Source organism: Notolepis coatsorum, assembly GCF_963971535.1.
Source record: "Notolepis coatsorum genome assembly, chromosome: 19".
In the NCBI taxonomy this organism is placed as follows: Eukaryota; Metazoa; Chordata; class Actinopteri; order Aulopiformes; family Paralepididae; genus Notolepis; species Notolepis coatsorum.
This window is the reverse complement of record NC_140183.1, coordinates 87,048,408-87,074,237: the sequence shown is the minus strand read 5'-3', so window position 1 is coordinate 87,074,237 and position 25,830 is coordinate 87,048,408. Positions and strand designations below refer to the sequence as shown.

Here is a 25,830-nt window from a genome sequence, read left to right as displayed (position 1 = left end):
AGACAGTACTGCTGTCTGATTTATTTATGCGGTGTTATTGTCATACAATGTATCACACATTATTTAATAATGTAGGATTATTATTATTATTATTATTATTATTATTATTATTATTATTATTATTATTATTATTATTATTATTATTATTATTATTATTATTATTATTATTATTATTGTCATTATTATTCCCACTGTCTAGATGGCAGGCCGGCCCATACAGGTACTGCACATGATACAGTAATCATAATAAGCGATGAAATGTATTTGAGATAGTTGCTTGCTGTTCGTTCTGCCAAATGAATCTCACATTTCCTCGAACAGTATGACGTCCCCAGCCATTTCCCGTACTTTGAGTCCACCCTTGTTCCTGGAGTCAGGCTCAGCACGGGAAACGGCAGGCGTTCTCTCTACTTCAAAATAACTATTTACATTTCATTGACTAATTTAGCCTCCTACTGAAGTTTGGGCCCGAGGAGAAACTTTAAGTAGGCCATATTCGCGCGAAAGTGGTTATCCGGGTAAGTTGACGGTAAACCTCTGCTCGTCATTGTGGTGAATATGTATTGTGTAGATTCATATCAGACTTGGCTGGGTGGCCTGGGCGTATTGAAAACCGAAACTAAACTTTGGAACGATTTTGAATGTTATAGTTGTTTATGGACGTGTTACTACTAGCCTATTTAAAAGTGTCCAAATGCTGTCTTCTTTGTTCGTTTCAATCGTACAATTTTGACGATAGTGTCTGCTTTATTGACAGCTACCCGTAGCAACGGAAGTCTGAGGTCGCAAAACAAGAAAAACAAACACAACATGATGAATTGAAAATAGGGGGACCCTGATGTAAACAAGACGAAAGCCTTTCTCGGGTCTTAATCCCCTATGTATTGAGCTGTACTGTACTGTACCCATTCTGCAATCTGTTAATACAGTTTTCAATCATCAATCAATCAACAAAAAAATGAAATGAACATGAAATGCGTTTTTGTTAATTTAAACCATTTGCCTATTTCATTCTCACTTTCATTCTCTAGCCTAGATTATAGGCTACCGGTTACTGATCAAATCATTTTTAACGTCAATGTACTGTTTCACATTCCACATGCCACATATAACGTCACGCCATGATGCAGGTGACTTCAGATGGAGTGAGTGAAAGCTGTGAAGAGAATGGCCAGAGTTGTCTTGCTAGGGAAATGGAAGAAAAAGACCCCCGTTGGCACATTACTCCTCTTGGTGGTGAGAGAGAAAAATGCACATTTTGAACGTGTTTTTTACCCCAAGTTACTCCAACAAATTCTAGCCTAATGGTTGTATTTGTTGTGTATGAACACGGAGTGATTTGTATTACTAATGACATTATTGTACCGCCTTTATTGCAGTGCACACTCGTTCCCACCTTGAGTTCACCCTCGCCATCACCTGCAGCGGAGGGCAAATGCCCAGATGGGGACTATCACTCTGTCAATGGAATCTGTTGTAACAAGTGCTCTGCAGGTACTGTGTCTGACCCACTGTGATGAACACAACACCGAATATTATTAAGTTATTACACCGACTGTCTCTAATTTACACACTGTATTGGTTGAACTGTTGCCTCTCATTTTTAAGTAGGTCTCTTGGCTGTAACTGTGTTTAACACAATGCCCCCCCCCCCCCCCCCCCCCCAGGTTTTAAGCTTAAACAGGAATGTCTCAGGGAAGGTGGGCGGAGTGATTGTGAGCGATGTCCCGATGGACAGTACACAGATCAGATTAACTACATCAGCAATTGCAGACGTTGCAAACGCTGCAAAGGTAATTTATTATGTTTTTCAGAGTAATTTTTCAAACCACGGGAGGCTAACAGGCGAGTGATAAATGTAAAATAAATAATAATATTAATAATAATCATTTCTACTTTCCCTTCATCTGCAGCGAATGAAGAGGAGGTGTCAAAGTGTGAAAGATCCAAGAACACAGAATGCCGCTGTAACGACGGTTTCTTCAAAAGGTTCATCGACTCCGAAACGTACGACTGTCTGAAGTGCTCGCCCTGTGGGCCGGGACAACGACAAACACAGGAGTGTGAGTGTCAGGGGGGGGGACAATACTCACAGTACAACTCATTACCATTACATATTAATATGTATAGTTTGATAGCTTCCTTAAAGTAATTGTGTGATTTTACAACTACGCTGGATCAAGAGCCAGTTCTCTTTCATGACAAAAAGATGCCTGTGCAGCAAGATATGCTCCAGCGCTATAGTTCATACATTTTAATGTAATGCACGTTGTACTGATCTTCTGAATGTCACTATGCACAGGTACGCACAAGCAGGACAGGATGTGTGAATGTGAGATGGGTTACTATAGAAATAGCAACAACAAAAAGGAGTGTCTACCGTGCAGAAAGTGAGTATATGAGATTATTTAAAAACCATTATCATTATTATTATTATTATTATTATTATTATTATTATTATTATTATTATTATTATTATTATTATTATTATTATTATTATTATTATTATTATTATTATTATTATTATTATTATTATTATTATTATTATTATTATTATTATTATTATTATTATTATTATTATTATTATTATTATTATTATTATTATTATTATTATTATTATTATTATTATTTTTATTTTATTTTTTTAAACATGTATCCATATTGATAGGGAAGTTGAATTGAAACGGAGCAAGTTGCAGCACACTTCCGATGTTGTTCAATGTTTCCATGAGGTACCAAAGGAAGCCATAAGATATTACCCAGCCATTTTTAGTTTGAGTGAATGACACAGAATGATTCACTAACTCAGAGTTTGCTAGTCATTACAGGCCAGGGACATCCCACTCAGGGTCTCTCTTTTATTTGTAGAGGAGTTGCTTCATTACAGAGTAAAATGAGCTCGCAGCCAGCTCCGTCAGTGTCGCCAGGCCAGCGATATGGCACTAAACTACTGTGCATGCTCCAGCTTCCGGATTCACAAAGGGCTACACTGAGGTGGAAAAGGGTGGGCGTCTCTGGGTCTCAGATTGATATGCCTACCTGAGCATTTACTTCTGGTTACTCTGTTACCTGGTGTTAAGACAAATAGCCAGCCTAGGGGTATTCACTTAAGCAATCCAAACTCATCCCCACTCGTCCCCAACACCTGGCGAGAGAGAGTGCGAAGCTGATCAAGAGATGCATCGAGGCATCAGGAAATTCACATTACTCGCCCACTGTAGTTCTTCAAAATTGAGTGAGGGTGGAGTGTCATTATGACATCTGACTCTGAAAGTAGCACCTTTCGCAGCCGATGTTTCTGAGCAGAGATCGCTTTGGCCACATCGAGAGAATTAATTATGCTTCAGTCTGGTAAATGAGTGTAATGTTGCTTTGTGGTGGAATTTCCCTTTAAGTAATGTAGCTTGTTAGGCGGTTGCTCCATCCTATTCACTATACTTTTTTACCAATTACCATAATCACTGCACAAATATAATAATAATAATAACTTTATTTGTATAGCACCTTTCATACAGAAATTGCAGCTCAAAGTGCTTCACAGCAGTAAAAAAGAAAAAAAGACAGGCATAATACAAATATGGCTGCTGTTGGTTATGTTTAACACTTTCAGGTGTCCAAGCCCATAGAATATGAGAACTGAACATTCTAGTGATTATATCAGAATGGATTCTGGTCGTTGAAAGCTGTAGAGCTCTAGAATTCTAAGATAGAATTATAACTGCCTCTCAAGAAGTAACCATTTCTGTAACAATGGTAGTTCTATAATAAGTTCACACTTCAGAAGTGTTTTTACATGAGGGCCTGAACGTCTCGCTTGGTAATGATAATGCTGTCTCTCTCTCAGCCTCTGTGTGAATCACTTCCTCTTCAAACTAAACACTTCCTCAGTGATGTGAAACCTCTTGTATCTTCACAGTTGTACAGCTGACTGTGAATATTGCCCACCAGCTCTTGATGTTAAGAGCAAACAACGTGAGTACATTATAATAATAATAATAATAATAATAATAATAATAATAATAATAATAATAATAATAATAATAATAATAATGAATTGTATTTATGGAGCACACTTACACTTTGACTGCCATGAAACGTCTTTTCACGTCATTGCTGGCCATGCTCAAGTTGCCGGGGGACGCTGTACAGCGTCCTTATATCAATATTTCAAAAATCTGCGATCGGATTCATATGTCCCCTCCGCTGGCCTGGGATCCACCAGCAGGACCCACTGAGCTCTCTGGCGGTTCAGGAGCGCCATCTGGTGGCCGATCGGCGCAATCGCCAAACAGGATGTTGAATAGAGGTTGTCCTAGACAACCGTAGTACTTCCGGCGCTCGCTATAGGTCCCGCGACTCTGGCTCGTCACACTACACAGTGATCGATTGCCAATAACTCGATAAACAACATGATTTGGACGTATATACCATTATACAAGCTGGAGATGGACCGGGTAAATTTACATCCCATAATGATAAGATTTCAACTCGACGATGATCGCCCAACGGCGCGCGGAGACTGGGGTGAGTTTCAGCGTGTAACGTTACCGTCTTCGATACTAACTGCTATTATCAACATTTGACCCACATTAGATGATTGGTATAACGCTGCCCACGGAATTATAAACGCCCCCTAGCCCATCCGGTCAACATCAGATGACGTGTAGTAACTTTCTAGAAGTACGTCTAGTTGGAATTTTTTATATCGCGCTGATTGCCATAAAACTGTATTGCATCATCAATATAATGCATTTGGGGCTATAGATCACGTTCTGGAGAAAGCTGCAGAAAGAGATGAAAACATACTTATACATTAGACCATACTTTACTATGAATATGTGAATGAAAAAGTTTAACGTTGCTACACAATGAACAATACATATAGGACTTTGAATGGGCCCTAATAATGGCAATGTAGCAATAGAATTTAAAAAGTTATAGCCCTGCAAAGAAGGGGTACTTCTCCATAGACAAATAGAGCCGGCAACCTATGGTATATCATTAATTTAACCCAAGGCAACCAAAGTGTTAACAGACTACAGTGTAGTATCTAGGTGCTTTAACATGGCATACTAAATAAAAAAATATACATCATAATAAAACGTTAAAAAGCAGATACTGTAAATTTTTACTGCAAATGTCTAATGAAGAGGAGGTTTCAAAGTGTGAAGGATCCAAGAACACAGAATGCCGCTGTAAAGGCGGTTTCTTCACAAGGTTCATCGACTCAGAAACATACGACTGTCTGAAGTGCACACCCTGTGGGCCCGGACAACGACAAACACAGGAGTGTCGGGGGTGACAATACTCACAGTACAACTCATTACCATTACATATTAAATGTATAGTTTTTTTTTTGTGTGTATTGCTTTTTACTACTGGGCAGTCCAGTAGAGAGAGAGAGAGAGAGAGGAGGAACAGGAGACAGAGTGGGGGGAAGACATTCGGCAAATAACGACGGGTCCGGTAATCGAACCCGGGTCGGCCGTGCCTCGACTCAGTGCGTTATGTGGTTCGCCACTGGGGCGCCCCTTAAATGTATAGTTTGATAGCTTCCTTAAAGTAATTGTGTGATTTTACAACTATACGCTGGATCAAGAGCCAGTTCTCTTTCATGACAAAAAGATGCCTGTGCAGCAAGATATGCTCCAGCACTATAGTTCATACATTTTAATGTAATTAAAACAACAGAATGGCCAAAGAAAGCAAATAAGGAAAACACATCAGGACCCGAGGGAACAGCACTGTGGAAGAGGTGTGACCTTTTGATTTAAAACAGTAATGGCGTCTGAGGCCCTAATTGTTTCTGGGAGCTGATTCCACAGCCGTGCACCCAGGGCTGAAATACTGTTCAGCTTTGTCCAGGGCACGGCGAGGAGGTTCGAGCGGCCGGACCCGAGTGTCCGATGTGAGGTTTGGGGTGTGAGAAGCTTAGCAGGACCATGTAACTTTTTCGACTACTCATGCCCTCTTTAATTGTCCCTGGTTAAGAATGCCGTAGTAGACCAGAGATATAATTAATCATGATACATTTCCACACATCTTTATCTGCCCTTTACCCGGTATGATCAAATCTGTGGATCAAATCTTGTGCAACTATTCATCTTGCGCAGACATATACGTTGTCTATCTTGTCGATGATTGTTGAGATAAATAAAATAAAAATGTACTTCCATGAACACAGTGTATACATGTGATGGGATGCTTGGTAGTCGCACTACAAATCGTCCAGATTTACTTCACACAGAACAAATAGCGGCTCAGGCAAAGGCGGCAAAGGAAAAAATTACCAAAATATAGCCTGGCCGTATGGGAGTTGAGACATATAAACTCATGTAGATTAATAATACAAGCTCCAAGAGCTTTCAAACTTGACATGCTAGCAGTCAAACAGTTGCTTAACCTAATAGAAAAACCTGGATGTGAATATCTTTATGCATGTAGGAAATATATACCTATGTACACATACTTAAAATAAGCGGAAATGTAGAACAATTAATATCTATGCAGAATGTTCTCATTTACTTTGTAGTAGCTCTGCCATGGATTGTCATAGAAACGCTTTTTCGGGACGGTGTGGTTGTGCTGAATCCAGCAATACCACATGTGTAAATATAGCATGCATGGTCAGGGAGTTACATCAGTAAATGTATGAGGTGTCCTAAATGAAAGAAAATGAAACATTGACATAATGAAGTCTTCAGTCCAAAGCCCATTATCAGTGATGAGAAGCATGTTGACAAATTCAATGTTACTGCAAAATGTTCTGGTCTATAATGTTAATATATTTATGATACATTTAATAAATTATACATTTCATATGATACATTTTATTATACTTCACATGGAAACAAAGATCCAATTGAATCAGGTTGAAATTGAAATAGAACACCTTTATTTCAATCTACAGCAACACATCACCGTCACTCATCATCACCATTATCATCAGTGACAAAATGGATCATATTTGGGCAGTCAGGGAAGGAGCAAGAGCAAAACTCAGTGCAAGTCAAGCCCACTGAAAGACATTGGCATTTGCTGGCATCATTGCAGTTTCCATCTTTACAGTACAGGTGGGTGATGTCTCGAACATCCTTAGGTGCCGGTGCTTTCTGGAACATCACAGGTTCAATGGACCCATCTTCTTCAGAAAGTATGCCCCCCTCCTGTATGGCCAAAAGAAAATGGAGAATGGACGTCCTTGCACCAACCTGGACGAGCTGAGGTACACACTAGCATCTACCACAGATTCATCAGCTGCTAATCTACCCCCAACAGAAGATGCCTTCCAGCAACATGTGTGGAGAGCCTTGTAGCGAACGGCAGTGTGGCGTCACAGCCACCACCTGGCCAAGCCTCTTCTCTGGAACCCAGTTGGTAGAGGGTGGAGGCTCAGAGAAGATGGGTCCATTGAACCTGTGATGTTCCAGAAAGCACCGGCACCTAAGGATGTTCGAGACATCACCCACCTGTACTGTAAAGATGGAAACTGCAATGATGCCAGCAAATGCCAATGTCTTTCAGTGGGCTTGACTTGCACTGAGTTTTGCTCTTGCGCTTTCCCTGACTGCCCAAATATGATCCATTTTGTCACCGTGAGGGAAATATTATCATGTCATTATAGATCTGTGTTGAAATACATATTCTATCTCTGATAGCCTTGACTAGTTTAATATGACCAACTAGTAAACTGGTCTGACTACAGCAGAGACACTAGGCGACAGTCTGACTGTCTCTTTAACGACGAACCAAGGTTAGGAGCATTTGGCCTCTGGTGTGAAAGACATAACAATAACACCGCCTAGCCAAGGCTCGTTTATTCATTTCTCCCACTAGGGCAGATTTTGTTTACCTTTCTGTCATATCTGGATGTCTAATGTACGTCATTTCAATTATGTATTTAATCTGTCTGACCAGACCTCTTGGTCACTTTCTGGTCAGACGCTTGTGTGTCTCTCTATAAACTGATCTCTGTGGTACTGATATTTACACGTGTGGTATTGCTGGATTCAGCACAACCACACCTTTCCGAAAAAGCCCTCATCTGTGTTTCTATGACCATGGCAGAGCTATTACAAAGTAAATGAAAACATTCTGCATAGATATTCATTTTTTTACATTTCTGCTTATTTTAAGTATGTGTACATAGGTATATATTTCCTACATGCATAAAGATATTCACATCCAGGTTATTCTATTAGGTTAAGCAACTGTCTGACTGCTAGCATGTCAAGTTTGAAAGCTCTTGGAGCTTGTATTATTAATCTACATGAGTTTATATGTCTCAACTCCCATACGACCAGGCTATATTTTGGTCCTTTTTTCCTTTGGGGGTGTATAACAATATCTATCAATTTAACAATTTTTGCAGTAAATTGTTTTTATACAAGAATCCATTTCATATATGGGAGACCTTAGAGATGAGGAAAAACAATGTTGTGTTTTGTTCTACCTCCGGTAGAGGTATCTAAAAATGTTGGGGGCATTGTCACTAGGCTATAGGCGGTGAGGTGGGTCAGAACCGTGTTGTATTAACTTAAAGGAACACGCCAACATTTAGGGAAATTAGCTTACCGTCTTCTCCAGAGAGAGACGAGAAGATAGATACCAGTTTCCTCTCTGTGCGTTCAGTAGAAAGCTATCTGGCTGCACGTTAGCCTAGCTCAGCACAATGAATGGAAGCAGACATGACCGGTTAGCCTAGGCATTGTCCAACTAACACCTCCCCCGAAGGCTAACCGGCACTGTCCGCTTCCAATCATTGTGCTAAGCTATAACTTTTCTCTGGCTTGACATCTTCGCTCAGGAGTAAGATGTGGATCAGCTCCACCTATGGTTATAGGTCATCTTTACAAGTAGTACATACTGTATGCATTCATGTCTTATGTCCTATGTGTCCCTCTCTTTCTCCTTGTCCAGCTCCCAAGAGTGAGTTTGGTGTTTTACCTGTGGTGATTGGAGTTGCTCTGATTGTGTTATTGATGGTTGTTGCCCTCACCACCTACAAAGCCACAAAACATCGCATCAAGAAAAAGCTTCGAGGCTCCATCCAATCGTCTGAGACTGCAGTCTCCCTAGACACTGATAACACAGTTGAGGTACGTTTTTTAGCAACTGAAATGAAGCCTGGTTATGTCTTCCCATTAGATGTACACTTAGTTATTGTAATAATTTTACATTTCTGTGACTGCAGATATTGATCCACAGAGGGGAGCCATCGTACAATGATTGCAACAAGGCTATTCCTCAAAGACCAGTATTCAGAACAGTGTCTGAACAAGAGCTGAACAACTTACCTGACTGCATCCCTCTGGAGATAAAGAGTGAGTGAATGTGTGTGTGTGTGTGTGTGTGTGTGTGTGTGTGTGTGTGTGTGTGTGTGTGTGTGTGTGTGTGTGTGTGTGTGTGTGTGTGTGTGTGTGTGTGTGTGTGTGTGTGTGTGTGTGTGTGTGTGTGTGTGTGTGTGTGTGTGTGTGTGTGTGTGTGTGTGTGTGTGTGTGTGTGTGTGTGTGTGTGTGTGTGTGTGTGTGCGCACGCGCGCGCCAACCCTGGTCTTCACTATAAGTGGTGACCCTTTCAAATTGGTACATCATTTCAAGAGGCCATATTGGGCTTTTCTTCAACAAGTTAATATAGATCTCTGAGGTTCCCAAAATATGTATTTGAAGTTTTTGGCTTAAAATAACTCAGATTATGCATTCTAGCATGCCTCTATACTCCTCGTTTTCAGTCCTGTTCTCAACAGGCGGTTTCAGTGTCTGCATCTTCAAATGCAAAAGAGCTGCTGCTTCTCCACGACGTGCAACTCCATATTCTTTGCATATCCTATTTCTTTACTAAAATCAGTCAGAAAAATTTTAGCGGACCGTTTAGGTGGAAAACGAGAATGTTTACGAGCAAGCCGCAATCTTGAAAAACAGAGACACATAAGTCAAGGACCACCCATATGCAACGCGTTACATAGTGATGTAGAGCAGGGGTTCCCAAACTTTTCAGGCCGGGACCCAGAAAATAAGGCGTCAGAGAGCCGCGGCCCAATGCACATCGTCAGGCTTTTTTTTTTTTTTTGGCCAGGCGACCGATTTTTTAAGCCAAATATCACTTCAATCCTATTAAGTTAGTTCAAGTTAGTTATTCATTTATATGTGCTATTTATGAGAGGGCTAACTTGTTGCAAAATAATAATGATAATAATAATAGCCTCATTAAAATACTATTGTTGCTTCGGTTGTTTTCAGCATTTTATGTGCATAATCTGTTATTTAGTTTGAAATGTTCGTTGAAATAAGTAGATTTTTCGTTTTTGTTTATTTATTAAGTTAATATAAAACCATATACCGTAATTCCTCTAATAGTTTTAAATTATCTCGCGGCCCTCCCGTGGCTGCTCGCGGCCAACCTTTGGGTCGCGAACCCGACTTTGGGAACCACTGATGTAGAGCAGTAACGGAAGAAACGGATGGACTACAGGATTGTGACTACAAACGAGGCGTTTCAGGCAGTTTAGGAGCAGTGTTTTCCTGTCGGAGATAATAACTCCCTTTGGCATGGACTTTGAGCTCTGTAACTCTGCATGGTGTCTCAGGTCGCTTTCACATATAGTTTTGGTGGACTCTGTGCGGTTCTGGGGGTGAAGTTGCAACATTGTTGCATTCTTCATTTGGTTCGCCTGCGTTCACATAGAGAAATCTGTCAGCGCACCGAGACCTTCTGAACAATGTTACGCGGTCGAAAAGGGCGCTTGTCTATTGGACAGTGGAAATGTGTGTGTGGCTGCAAGCCGTGTGTGCGCGCGCGCGTGTGTGTGGACTGTCTGCGAGTCCTCCAGATCAGCGGAGCGAGTTTTGACATGGCATTGATCCATTGTTCTATTGAAGCACATTACCACCATCCTCTCGCTAAACAACTTGTAGACCAATAATAATAATATAATAATAATAGTATTGACGTGGCATTGATCCATTATTAATGCCGTGCGCCTCGGTAATAATAATAAGCCGCGTTTTTCTTCCTTCTTCCCAAGATGCACAGTTAGATATATAGATAGATAGATAGATAGATAGATAGATAGATAGATAGATAGATAGATAGATAGATAGATAGATAGATAGATAGATAGATAGATAGATAGATAGATAGATAGATAGATAGATAGATAGATAGATAGATAGATAGATAGATAGATTAGATGCAGTGTGCTTGTTTTGCAGTGAGTGCTGCAAGCAGTGGTAATAATAATCACTTCCTATATTTGGTTCGCGTTTGGTCCGCTGAAGCCGAACCGAGACCTACGTTTTCAGGCGGACTAGAGTTCGCCTGCTTGGTCCGCGGACCGAGTTCAACGCGCATTCACACAGACCCGAAAAACCGGACTATCGAATTCTGGTCCGAAAGTCCGGACCAAACAGCCCCTGTGTGAAAGCGACCTTACACACACATTCAGCTACAGTATATAACACACTAAATGTAATTTTTTTATTTCTTTTTAAGCATATGTCCCCTTTCATATATCTCAGTTCCATCCTCTTTTCATCTGGCTCCATAGCTGATATGATTAGTTGTAGCTATATTTCACCTGCCTGAGGAGTAAGCCATCTTGGACATAGCATGACCAAGTGATCACGGCAGTGGCACATAATGAGATCTCGGCTATGTCTGAAGGCTAATGCTGATATTTGGCGGTATATGTAGGATTATAACTGGGATATATTCATAAACGTGCTGTTAGTGGCTTAACATTGCTGGCCTACCAAAGAAAAGGGCCAAAACAATTGGGATTCTGTTCCGTTTCTGTTTCAATAGGTGTGTTTATCTGTAATGTCATGACAAAGAGGAATGCTCAGCCAGGGTACACATAGCCTAGGAGGACATTAGACAAAAAGGTTTTAATGTGCAGTAAATTGCACACATTAATTTGTGTTCTGGAACAAAGGAGGAGTTTGGTAATAGATGCCTCGCGCGGAATGTTTGTGTAGTTCTCTTACTTCAAGCATGGCTGCCTGTAACCATTGGCAACCACTTTCAAAAGAGAATGCCTCATTTCTGAACAGCGGTAGAGCAGGTAAAACATTGTGTCTTCCAACATGGAAGACAAATGGGCATTCTAAACATTTTATGCAAGGCCTCTCTATTCCTCAATCACTGACTTCCACCGGCTTTACACAACGTGTTCCTATTAAAGTAATGTGCCTGAATGAATACTGTTAATGGGTATTCATTAACCAACTAGTAATGTTGATAAACAAGAAACCTGCTTATAACTAGCTACAGGCCATGTAGCAGAGACAATGGGCTTTGTATCCTTAACACTTTGAGTGCCAACGACGAGAATTCTCGTTATTTCATGCCAACCGTTCAGTGCCAACGACGAGAAATCTTGTTATTAATAGTTATTTTTTTTATTAGCGATTTCCATTAATTCTTCATCAATCTAGCCTCATTTTACCACTGGGACTCTCTCTGAGCTCGAACAGGGAAAATACCACCCCCTATCGTCTCCCGGATGGTAATGCACCCTTTGGTTTGGACTGAATGAAAACGCATGGGGAAAAGAAAATCCGGAATCCACATTTTACTTGTCAGGCATGTAATCCGAGCCGATTGCAGTCTTTGTGGTCCCTCAGAACAGCGTGGAATATGTCTATTTAATGTTATGTATAATTGAATTGGTAGATTCAAGTGAAGCATTCAAAATGTATGTTGGTGCGTGTATGTGTGCGTGTGTGTGTCAGAGTGCACGCGTGGGCCAATGCCTGCACCTGTCGAATGGTATGCAAAGACTCATATCGCACAATAGTCCTCTTTGTACTAAGCCTTTACTCCCCCCCCCCCCCCCCCCCCCAGCGTCTGAGCTGATTTACACAGTACTAGATCTGGTGCCCGTGCCACGGGTAAAGCAGCTGGCACGTTTGCTGGGCGTGACCGACATCGAGATCGAGCGGGTGGAGACAGACCATCGGTCCTGCAAGGAGGCCCACTACCAGATGTTGAGAGTGTGGGCAGAGCGAAGGGCACGCGCTGGGGGACGAGCCGGACATGGAGGGGTCCTTCACCAGCCCCTACTGCGTGAGCTGCTGGATCAACTGGACGAGATGCACCTAGGAGGCACAGCCCAGAAGCTGGAAACAAAGTACAGCATTCATTAAGGGGTATATGTGATCTGGTTAGTAGACACATGCACTCACACAAACTCCAGAATTCTGCACACACAAGGGATGTGGAGCAAAAAGCTCTTGAGACCAAGTATTGTGCTTTTTAGAGACACACACACACACACACACACACACACACACACACACACACACACACACACACACACACACACACACAACGTACACATTAGCCTGAGGAACATGGTGCTATAACAATGAGCAAAGATGTGAGCAGAACAAAACAGGATTATCGGCAAACAGTGATAGCATGTGTGAATGATCACTCCTCCTTGTCCTACTCACTCACTTGTCCTTAATTCATTGAGACGAGAGGGATGAACTACTGAAAGGATGTCTGTTTAAATGATTCAGTTACTGTAGGTTAGAGTGATGGAGGAGGGCTTGGAAGATGATCCTTGTAAAGTGTGTGCCTACATTTACTTTGATATCATGTATCCTCCATTGTATCTTCCATTGAGTTGTGAATTCTGCAAAAGGTCAACACGTAGTATTGTTTCTCATATTGCAAGTATGAATCACACTACCAGCATGATTTGACTGTGTGTTGCTGCAAAACTAAATGATAGGTTAAATGCTGTACACTGGAACAGGTGCTCAAAGCTGAGCGGTTTAATCTACCACATGTTTATGATCATTCCATATTATACTTGTCTATATGTGTGTATGTATTTCTAATCGACAGTCCTTCCTTGAATTGTGTTATTGTTGTTGACATTGTTTTGTTGATGAACAACATGGCCAAGATGATCAAACTAGTTTTGAATTGGTCAAATAGGTGATGCGCTGTATTCTATTTTCATGTTGTCTCTTTATAGATGGTAACGTGGCAAACAGTTAACAGAGTTAGGTTAGAGGTTAATGTCGCATATAGCCAGACCTCCCGCTTCATCAGGCTTCACGGTAGGTCTGGGGGGAACCTCGAGCACAGAAGTGAGTTAAAATACGGCATCCTAATGGGCTGTCATCCTACTACTAATCACATGATCATACTACGAACCAATGAGAGCGGAGCCTGGTGCTGGTGCTCAGAAAACTAACCAGTGGTGCTGTTTCCGGAGACGGATGTTTTTTCAAACTTGCAGCCAATTGAATGACTGCCTCAGGATTTCAACAGTCTCATGCCAATTTTCCCACCAAGATGTTCCCTAGTCGTACAGCACCAGCCCCTGGTACACAACCTATTAATAAAAATGAAAAGTACTCTAGATAGTTTATGTTATCCCCATGTGAGCGTTTCCTACTGATTCAAACGGCAGCTTGTAATTTTTCACGATAGCTGTGTGTCCTTTCCAGGCACGTCCCCGAGATCGCCACGCGTATACCTTTGAAGATGTGGGTCGCCACAAAAACGTTGTATTTTACTTTACAAAGGGGAGGTTCAAATAAGCCTAACATGTATGAAAGAGTGGAGATAAAAGCAGCTGTTTCTTGCCACCAAATGAATTGGGGAGAGAGGAACAATGTTCTTAGCGCATTAGAACGTTTACAATGAGACCTCTAGGAATTCTTCCAGTTTAGTTTTTCCACGTCACGCTTCTGATTCTGGAACACCGGTGTTGTCGGTCTGCTGTCTAATATCACAATTTTGGGCGGCTTTGTTTGGTTCTGTGTAAAAAAGCAAAGCAGGCAGAATGAGGGGTCTTCTTTTTAAAAGGATCTCTGTTTAAAAGGGGCTACTGTGAAGCTTGACAAGATGGAAATCTGCGCAAGATTAGGCCAGAAGTAACGGGTCTGAATGATGCTAGTCACTATTGCAAATGTACTCATAGCTTTGATTGTTAGCTTTGATTGTTAATACCTTAATTTAGAATAGAGACCGGTGCTCATATAATTAACAATTAACAATCAAAGCTGTTACTAAAACAGTACAAAATAGTTCCTAGTTACTACTGAATAAGTATTAGGTCTATTATCTTTTAAATAGTAACTACTACATTTCCAAAAGTGACTATTTATTGATAACAACAAGAATGAGTTACTACTAGGTAGGTAAACAGTAAGAATACGTTTTTTTTCTTTTTTTATATATTAAAATGGCTTTCCATATATCAGTGCTATACAATCATTTTATTGTTTGTACAAACTAAGTCCATGTTTATAATTGCATACTAACATACTTAAACTGTGGAAGTATGTTCTCCCTCCATTTGCATTCGTTATAGCCCCATCATACAGATGTTGTTAATGACTTGAGAGAGTACATACCCTGTCTCAGTCTGTTGCAGGACTTGTGGTGAAAGATTCTGCCAGATTAAGCATCAGTCAGACAGGCAGGCAGGTATTTAGCTCTTCTCTCGAAAGGCATTTATAAATAGATAATTTTTTTATTATTCTGAAGCACTTTTTCACTTTTCTGACTTTTTATATACTGTATATACAGTATATTTTATAATCATGTATATAATATTACTTTTTTTGAGTAAATACAGTAATTGATTGTATTGATTTATTGTTTACCTTCTGAAATGTCAAATAAAGCAATATTTTATATCTCAAATATGGCTATTATGCCACCTTGTCTGAATGAAACATTATGATGTAGTCACGTGTGTGTGTGAGAGTGTGAGTGTTTATGAGCATGTAATGCTGTGCATAACCTCTGGCATGTTGTCTCTCTACATTCCGAGTTCTCATACTCCCTCTCTTCCTTTCCCTCTCCTTTTATGTACACTTTACTGCATTCCTATTTATTTATTTTTCTTTTACACCTAACGGCTACATTTTCCTTTTCCCCATAACTCACCTCTACCTATAAGCTATTTCCATCCAGCCCCTGTATCAGCCACCTTTCTATCAGCTGACTACACGTCTTCTCTGTTAAAATGCAATGAGCAGAGAAAACTCATGTCTCGCCTCCCTGGGTGTTGATGGACTGGATGGGATAGCTCCTCTCGAAATGCTTATACCTCCTGTTTGCTCGGGGTAATCGATCAGCCTGATTGACTTAAAACATCAGCATATCCTCCTCAATCATCACCTCTCCTAGCGAAGCCTCACAGAAACTAAACACAACGGCGTGTAATAAGATGGATACTATCAAGCCTAGGTAAATTGTGTGATTTATTGATTAACATGGGTAGAAACGTGAGTACGGAAATTAATACTTGTCTAGAATGAATATTGTACTTGTCGCTCAGTCATGATTCTCAATTCAGCATTTTCAAATCAAATCAAAATGTGAATGAATGAAAACTTTATTTAACAGATTGCAGAATGGGTACAATACAGTACGACTCAATACACACAATTGGGGGGATGCAGACCAGAGAAAGATGTTTGTCTTGTTTACATCAGGGTCCCCATTTTCAATTCATAGTGACATTTATGACATACAATACACAACCTACATGACCATGACATACAGGTATATAGTACTGTTACATTTGTGACATACGATATGCAAATATACAGTACTGTTTCCCAGACATCCTAACAGAAAATATATACATATGATGGGGAGGAGACTGTACATTAGGAGGGGGTGGTTTGGACATTTATGGTGGCCAGTTTCGAATTGCAGCCTCCCGTAGGTGCTCTTTAAGAGCGGTTTTGAATGTACCGTGTCGTTTTGAAATCGAGATGGGTATCTAAACTTTTAGATGTTTCAACCACAGCAGAAATATGATTAAAGTCAAACATACAATCATTTATTTGACTGCACCAAAAAAAATTTCAGAACAATGGCCCAAGGACTATTTTCAGTCACACAAATTCACTGCAACAGGAAATAAACAAGTACAACTTAAAATCGGGGCTTGCCAAGCCCCCATCCTGTTTCCTACGTTGAGTGGTAGTTATTTTGATTCTTGGGCGTTTGTTATTCCAAATACATTTAGATATCATAGTTTGTGTCTTGCGCCAGTGGTCTATTGGAGGAGGTAGGGGGAGCATTGAGCTAACAAAATGTATCCTAGGTAGTATGTTAATTTTGACTATGGATGCTCGGGCCTGTAATGAGTTAGGAAGGCTTGACCATCTATTCAGATCTTGGTGTATTTTATTATATGTACCTGTGAAGTTATATTTAGTTGTCTGATTTAGTGTCGGAAAAACTCTATGCCCAAGTACTAAAGTGTTCAACTATGGGCATGTCAGCCGGTAGTTGCACCGCTTTGGCCAACTCATTAAGAGGCAAACAAGCCGATTTGGGCCAGTTAATTTTGAAGCCTGATAATATACAGAAATCATCAATTATATTCAGTAACTGTGGCTTAATGGGAGGGGTCTTTCATAAAAAAATAGTAAGTCATCCGCATAAAGAGCAATTTTGTGTGGTGTATCGATTATTATAGGGGCGATTTCTTCTGTTTGCCTAATAAATTGGTTCGAGGGAAAGCACAAATAGTCCGGGGCTCATAGGACAACCCTGCCTAGAAGACCTAGAGACCGGGAAGAGTGTAGAGCATATTTTGCCTGTCGTTATCATTGCTGAAGGTGAGGCATAGAGCACTTCATGTAATAGTACATGCACCATAGACATTCATGTTATGAGTGGGCGTGCTGCCTGTGACAAGATGGCTGCCTGTGAATTACGCTGGAGACGGTGCTAAACTATGGTGTTATCACAAGGTTTTTTCACTGGGCATATTGTATGCTCACACAATGGTAATGTATGATGGTGACTTTACACTGCACCAGAAATAAAGGGTAGATTCCCCTGAATCATGATAGGTATAACACATACTGACTCAAATAATAAGCTCAGAATTGGCAAAAATATGTCCAGGTGAAACTTTATCTATGTAGGCTTAGAGGGTTAAAAGGTGATCTGTGCAACTTTGTTATTCAGGAGGTTTGTATCAAACAAGTAGCCCTTCGTACTGCTCAGTACCCTTGAAGTAGCTCTCAGTTTCAAAAAGGTTGGTGACCCCTGCACTACAGGGCCAGGCTGTACCAACTCTCTCAGGGGGGACTATACAACACTAGGTGGAACTAAGTATAATTTGCACTACTGTCTGTTCAAAATAAATGAAAAAGAAAACCCTAACCTTATGCATTTGGGATTTTTGTTGCTTTTCCTGTTGTATCGAACTTGTACCGAACCGCGAGCCCAAAACCGAGGTACGTACCGAATCGTGGCTTCTATGTACCATTACACCCCTAGCCACCAGTATAGCTGCCAGATTCAGTTCCTCCCAGTGTTGCCCCGGGATGTGAGAGGGCCCCTGACAACATATTTCCGTCACCAGCAGTGATAAACGATCTGGATGTTTGATTTAAATATATATATTTTTTTATCTACTTTTTCTCCTCCTTTTTTCCATGATTTTTCTCCCCATCCCAATTTTACCTCTCGTGCCAATTCTCCCTCCCTTGTCCTGATCGTTGCTCGCATATGCCCCCCACTGGCCGGTTGTAGGGAGGATAGAAGCCTTCCCTCTAAACACTGATAGAACCTCTAAACACTGTGATAGACCTCTAAACACTGTGATATACCCTACAAACACTGTGCTAGACCCTCTAAACACTGTGATAGACCCTCTAAACACTGTGATAGACCATATACCCTCTAAACACTGTGATAGACCCTACAAACACTGTGATAGACCCTACAAACACTGTGATAGTGTTTAGAGGGTCTATCACAGTGTTTAGAGGGTCTATCACAGTGTTTGTCGGGTCTATCACAGTGTTTAGAGCAGGGGTCAGCAACCTTTTTGACATGGAGTGCCTGTTTGAAATATAGCTGTAACTAGTGTGCCTCAACAATATTCCATGCATCGTACATTCTTTTTCTCATAATCAGGTCTTTTTAATGATACTTTTTACATTATTACATCATTATTGTTATTGTTATTATTAACAATATTATTATGATGGTTGTATCAACCCTAAATCTGAGTTGGGGGGGGAAATGCAATGCAGACAAACAGCTGCATACAGTGCAACCATTTCACTCACATTTGCCCATTCATTTTTGACATCACACACCATCGGTGTGTGTACTGTACGTGTACTGTCATAGCTCCACCTACAGGCCTAATGGAGAACACCAGGAGAACACCAGGATGTGAATGGAGGGTGAATGTGAGGTATATCGTGTAAATACGTTTTGATTGATCGCAAGACTACACTGTAAAAAAAATTATAATAATAAGTTACCAGAACGTAAATATATTGAGTTCAGTTACTGTGCATAAAGGTTTTCAGTTTTCAATCCATAATAAGTTAACAGAAAAATAAGCACACAACCACATTATTTCAACCTAATAAAACTATGTTTATTGTCATTGTTTTAAGAACACAAGTTGACTTGGTAATACTCACATTTTGAGTAAAAAAATGGCTTTTAACATGTGCAATGTTCAATGAAATAGACAAATAAATAATAAAATGTGTTGATTAATCCCACTGGTCACAATGGTGACCGTAATAATGTTTTTGTTATAAGGCTCTGCAAATGTTACTGAATGATGTAGCAATGTAGTTCCAGCTAAATTGAAATAATAAACAAATAAAGGGTCTCAATTAAATATGTGGTAGTAAAAAGAACCTGTGGGAGGATTTCAACAAGATAAATGCGACAACAGTGCAAAATATTTCACTATAATATTTTAAAGCAAAAAAAAAAAAAAAATATATAATATTTTTATTTTTTTAATGCTGCCCCCTGTGCCTATGAAAATGCCCCTGCGTGCCTATGCAGGCACGCGTGCCTAGGGTTGCCTACCCCTGGTTTAGAGGGTCTATCAGTGTTTAGAGGGTTGCATGACATGTCCCCTCCGATACATGTGGAGGCAGCCTGTCACATCTTTTCACCTGCCAGCGCGGACTCTCATTTGGCGAGGAGTAACGTGTGGGAGGCTCACACTGCCCCCGCCATTTTCCTGACCTTGCTGTGCAGGCGCCCCAACCGACCTATAAGAGTCGCTGTTCACAACGACCAGACTACCACCCTTCGACTTCCCACCCGCTAACTCTTGCCAATTGAGTTAGTATGACGGCCGGCCCAAGCCGGAGGCAACACCGACAGCCGGATTAGAACCCGGTGTCTCTTGCGTTGGTGACGAGCGCAATGTCCGCTGCGCCACCCAGCCACCTAACTTTTATTTTTTTTGATAATAATTTGTGCAATAAAGTTTCCTTAATGTATTACTGTTATGTAATAATGTAGATTATTAATGATTGTTCAGTGTCTCCCAGTTAAAGGGGGGTGTTAGACAGTTCATACAAAAGAGAGAGAGAGAGAGAGAGAGAGAGAGAGAGAGAGAGAGAGAGAGAGAGAGAGAGAGAGAGAGAGAGATGAAAAAAGAATACTGTGGAAGTTAATAACTAAGACGAACAGATGGAGTCTGAGCTTTACAAAGGTACAGCCACTCCTAAGTCACCTCCTAATTACCTCTCATTACCACCCAATCAGTGTCCATTCTGAGGTGAGACACCTCCATCTAGTCTCCACCACAATACAAAAATAAATACTATTATGTACTGTTGTAAACATTTTTATTTTCAGTTCCTGATTGTTCAATGTCCCCCAGTTAAAGGAGCGTGGTGGTGGGGTTCAAAAAGGTCATACAACATACTTTAGTTAAACATTTTAATTAAAAGAGAGAGAGAAAGAGTGATACAAAGTACCGTATGAGGAGATAGACATATTTCATAATTAATTATATGCCAATATTAAATCAATTTGATGCTTTGAAGGCACAACGATTGTATTGGCAGTGAATATTAGGTTAGAAAATACATTTGCTGGATTTAACGTGACTTCCTTTAATCGAATGTTGATTTGATTATATCTGTTCCCATTGTACAATAATTGTTGGCAAACGAAAAAAAAACATGCCCACTTCCAGGCTTATATCCGGATACAGAGACAGATAATTTAGCTGGTTGAACAGATACAGATAATGACATCTCTGCACACCCCTACTAGAATACATGTAAGCTAAATCTCTGATGCTTTCATTCTCACCTTGTATCCGTGTCCATGCACACTCCTCCAATTCATCCAAATAATCCTCAGATAAAAATGAAGTGACAAACCTAACCTATGCTTAAACTCTGACCAGGTCCACAGGTCCACGGGTCCCGGCGAGCAACATCCCACCAGTCCCCTGCTGTACCATACAGGACATTATTTTTTTTTTATCTACTTTTTCTCCCCATTTTTCTATTTTTCTCCCATCCCAATTTCGTATTATCCAATTCTTTCCTCCCCTGTCTCGAACGTTGTTAGACCATGCCTCCCACTGGTCGGCTGCAATGTGGACGAAGCCTTGCATCACGTGTCCCCTCCGGTACACGAGGAGGCAGCCGTCGCATCTTTTCACCTGCACAGCGCGATCTCTCTGTGGCGAGCAGTGCCCCCGATACTCCCTGATTCTGCTGTACAGGCGCAGCAACCGACCTGTAGGAGTCGCTGTCCACAACGTCCGATCCCCACCCACCGGCTTTCCCACCCCCTAATACTGCCAATTGTATTAGTATGAACGACCAGCCAAGCCGGAAGCAACGCCGAGAGCTGGGCTTGAACCCAGCATCTCCTGCGTTAGTGGCGAGCGCCTTGCCCACTGCGCCACTTAGCCGCCCATACAGGACATTCTGTAGAGTGGCAATGAGTTCCCCATCGGAAGGTGGGTTCAAAGCACGTGGCATGTTTCCAGTCCTCCATTCTGCCAAATAAGGGGAAGTGCTTTTCTCTGGCTGCATGGTAGACTGGAGTCGTTGAAGCTGATTGATTGATTGATTGATTGATTGAAAACTTTATTAACAGATTGCAGAATGGGTACAGTACAGTACAGCTCAATACATAATTTTTTTTTTTTTTTTTTTTTTCCACTTTTTCTCCCATTTTCTATATTTTCTCCCATCCCAATTTCGTATCATCCAATTCAACCCTCCCATGTCACGGACGCTGTTTCTTGCCTCCCACAAGCCGGCTGCAATGTGGACGAAGTCATACATAGCACAAGTCCCCTCCGGTACTTGAGGTAACAGTAGTCGCATCTTTTCACCTGCGCAGCTCGATCTCTCAGTGGCGAGGAGTAACGCGTGGGAGGCTCACGCTGCCCCCGACACTTCCTGATTCTACTGCGCAGGCGCACCAACCGACCTGTAGGAGTCGCTGTCCACAACGCCCGATCCCCACCCATCAGTTTCCCACCCCCTAATACGGCCAATGTGTATTAGTATGAACGACCAGCTAAACTGAAAGCAATGTGGAGCGCTGGGCTCGAACAGGCGAGCCCAGTGTCTCCGTCATTCGTGGCGAGCGCCTTGCCCACTACGCCACATAGCCGCCCAATACATACAATTGTTAAGGGGATGCAGACCAGAGAAAGACTTTCGTCTTGTTTACATCAGGGTCCCCCATTTTCAATTCATCATAACATATATGACACACACGACATACAGATAGACAGTACTGCTACATCTATACATTTATGACATACCAGATTTGCAAATACAGTACTGTTTGTGATACAAAAATAGTCCATAAAAGAGAGTATATACATTTGACGTAAAAACTGTACATTGGAGGAGGTTGGGTAGGTGGGGTGGGGGGGGGGGGGGGGAACTGTACATTGGAGGAGGTTGAGTAGGTGGGGGGGGGGGGGGGACTGTACATTGGAGGAGGTTGGGTAGGTGGGTGGGGGGGAACTGTACATTGGAGGAGGTTGGGTAGGTGGGGGGGGGGACTGTATAACTGTACAAGCAAAACTGTACTTCGGAATATTGACAAAACCATACTTGGTCATTTACTGTACATTGGGCTGAGCAGTAACCAATGGAGTCTCCACTCAAGGTAATGTAGAAGGGCCAGTTTGGCTGGCTGTAGATGCCAGCAATGTCATTTGTAATGAAACAGAATGTTGTTTAATAGCAGCCCACCTCCCCAACATACTGTGTATTTGTTGTGAACAGTTGGTGATTTCCTCCTGTAGGTGGTTGACGGTGAGCCTTGGAAGAAATACCATCATGGATGTCCTTCAGCACCTCTGAGGGGTGTTGATTTAAAGACCATTTAGTTGTGTCTATTATTTGGGGCCTTAGGTAGCCCACATATCTGTCCATCATTTCTTTTGCATGTTGTTTCTGTGTGTGTTCAAGATTCAAGTGATTCAAAAGGTTTATTTATCACATACATACCAGGGCATACAGTGAAATGCGGGTGACCATGCCCGCTTAGATTGTGCAAGAATACAATAGTAAATAAAATAAGTAGAAGCTAATAAAAATAGACATGATAAAATAGACATGTTAAAAGTACTGAGATAAATGCAATACAATGTTGAGCTACGAATTAAAGGCACTGGGTCCTATGTACACTACTATATGTAGCGGGGTGGATAACGATAGGTTATGTAGATAACCTAGTTATATTAGTATTGGCTGAGCGTCCCGCTCTGAGCCTTATGAGATATCCTTATCTCCTATGATACCTATTGTATCTCCCACGAACAAAAAACTACATGCACCCCACCTGTATGGGGCTCCGCCCCCATGGTGGCACCGCCCATATAGCAGTGACTCTGGTCACCAAACATCCTTCCTCGCCAAAACCCGTCCCAGGAAAAGATTCCTCAAGAGGGAACTCAGGGCCGCGCAGAGCGGGACGCTCAGCCAATACTAATATAACTAGGTTATCTACATAACCTATCGTTATATGCCGTATTTGCTATCGCGTCCCGCTCTGAGCCTTATGAGATAATGGGGAAGAGCGGACGCGAAGCCCGACAAATGTACCCCCTGAGGACCCGTAAGCCCACATCAAGGGGTGCGGGGAGCCCTGTCACCCCATCCTTCCTAATGAAGGGGGGCGCAGTCAACTCCACCTGAAATGCGAACAAGAGGGAAACTAGAACCCCTTGAACACACCGTACAGGCGGAACCACGTGTGACTCAACACACTGTGGCCCATACCCATACACTCCTGCTACCCGACCAAAGGACGGGAAGCAGGAAAGGCCACAGACCCCAGAACCGCCTGGGAGACAGAACCCCCGGTCATGTCCATGAGGTAAAACCTTACAAAGGGGCCCGGGGAGGACCATGAAGCTGCAGCACAGATGTCCTCCACCGAGGCCCCACCGAGGAGAGCGGCAGAAGCAGCCACCCCACGAGTGGAGTGCGCCCTGACGCCCCCAGGGGGATCCTGCCCAGCCAACGTGTAGCAGAGGGTAATGCCCTCGCACAACCAATGGGACAGGCGCTGCTCCGACAGTGCCTTACCAGCACGAGCCCCACCGTAACAGACAAAGCTGGTCGGTAACCCTGAAGTCCTGAGTACGGCTGAGGTAAATCACCAAGCACGGACTGGACATGACAGGTGAAGGCCCGCATCTAACTCACTAGTGTGAGGAAGAGGACGAAACGCCTGAACCACAATATCCCGGGAGCGGAAGGAACTCCGGATATTCTTAGGCACGAAAGCAGGATTACGTCGCAGAGTGACACCGCAATCGGTCCGAAAAGACAGGCACTCTGGACATACCGAGAGAGCACAGAGCTCACCTACACATTTAGCGGAAGTGACAGCCAGTAGGAACGCGGTCTTGAAGGACAGCTGTCCCAACGGCGCCTGCTCGAGCGGCTCAAACGGGGCCAAGGACAACCGACCGAGGACCAATTGAAGATCCCAAGTCGGAGCCAAGGAGCGTTGCACCGGCTTAACGCGTCGAGCGCCAAGCAGGAAACGCTTCACAAGAGGGTGGCTGAACAAGACATCCCCTCAAACCCCTCATGATAGGAGGATATAGCCGCCGCATATACCCTCACCGTCGAAGCCGACAGTCTATCAAGGAGAGACTGGAGGTAACTAAGGACAGCATCCAGGGGGCAGGAGTCTGAGTCCCGGCCCCCCGCCTTACACCACACTTGGAACATACGTCATCTGCCCGCGTAAGCGCGACAGTGGAGGGAGCATGCGCATTCCAGATGGTAACACCATCAGGATCAAGAACCTGCGCCCCTCAACGTACCCGTCCCAACAACTGACCTAACAGATGTATGGGGAAGAATCCCTGGCGGCACGGCATCGGTCCCAGACCTGCCTGGCCATGTCCAGACGTAATCCTCACCCGTCAGGATGAGGACCGCCCCGCGACAGTACCTCTGCACCCACATTCTCCCTGCCGGGGATGTGGGGAGCCCTCAGGCCGCGCAGATGGAGGACGCCCATAGCCAGCCGCCCGCCGCCTGGTGCAGACAGGGGGAGCGTACTCCTCCCTGTCTGTCGATACACGACACTGACGTCGTATCGTCCGTCCTGATCAACACCATTTGTGGACCAGAAGGACCGCTTTCAACACCAACACATTGAACGTAGCGCAGACCGGGCAGCATGGTTTGCCAGCTGCCCCCTACTGCGTTGGCCCGACGCGTCACCAGCGAGGGAGGCGTCGGCGAAAACGCGACGTGAGACAGCGCCGTAACGGCCGGGCGGGGCATTGTTTCAATATGTCAAAAAACAAAGGACTGATGTTAACACGGAGCACCAGTGGTGATTGCAAACAGCAACCTCCACTGTGGTGTGCACCATGAAAAGGTTAAATGAATAAAAGAGCTAAACCACAAAATACTGTAGAAAGAGCAAACCCATACACACAAAGTTAAGGGGAGACGGACCAGAGCGAACTAGTCCCGCCTTCATTCAACATATTCACAACAGGACACCAGCCCTAGTTTAGCCCATTTACCAAAAAAGGTAAACAAA

At 42.6% G+C, this 25,830-nt stretch overlaps 1 protein-coding gene across 1 annotated transcript; it reads left to right on the top strand.

The window, feature by feature from the left end:
• The first annotated feature begins 362 nt into the window (after positions 1–362).
• tnfrsf1a (tumor necrosis factor receptor superfamily, member 1a) lies at positions 363–15,663 on the top strand. The gene is made up of 10 exons (XM_084336184.1): positions 363–518; positions 1,131–1,236; positions 1,380–1,494; positions 1,668–1,793; positions 1,914–2,063; positions 2,303–2,390; positions 3,917–3,972; positions 8,920–9,098; positions 9,194–9,323; positions 12,844–15,663. The coding sequence occupies exons 2-10, from the start codon at positions 1,168–1,170 to the stop codon at positions 13,143–13,145; spliced, it is 1,215 nt and encodes a 404-aa protein (XP_084192310.1). The 5' UTR covers positions 363–518; positions 1,131–1,167; the 3' UTR covers positions 13,146–15,663.
• Positions 15,664–25,830: the final 10,167 nt, after the last annotated feature.

What these genes read in the sequence shown, in the direction of transcription:
- tnfrsf1a (XM_084336184.1), top strand. Translation starts at nt 1,168, where the DNA reads ATGGCCAGAGTTGTCTTGCTAGGGAAATGGAAGAAAAAGACCCCCGTT. An exon ending in ACGTTGCAAACGCTGCAAAG is followed by an intron (nt 1,794 to 1,913) that starts GTAATTTATTAT and finishes CTTCATCTGCAG; the next exon opens with CGAATGAAGAGGAGGTGTCA. An exon ending in ACAACGACAAACACAGGAGT is followed by an intron (nt 2,064 to 2,302) that starts GTGAGTGTCAGG and finishes CACTATGCACAG; the next exon opens with GTACGCACAAGCAGGACAGG.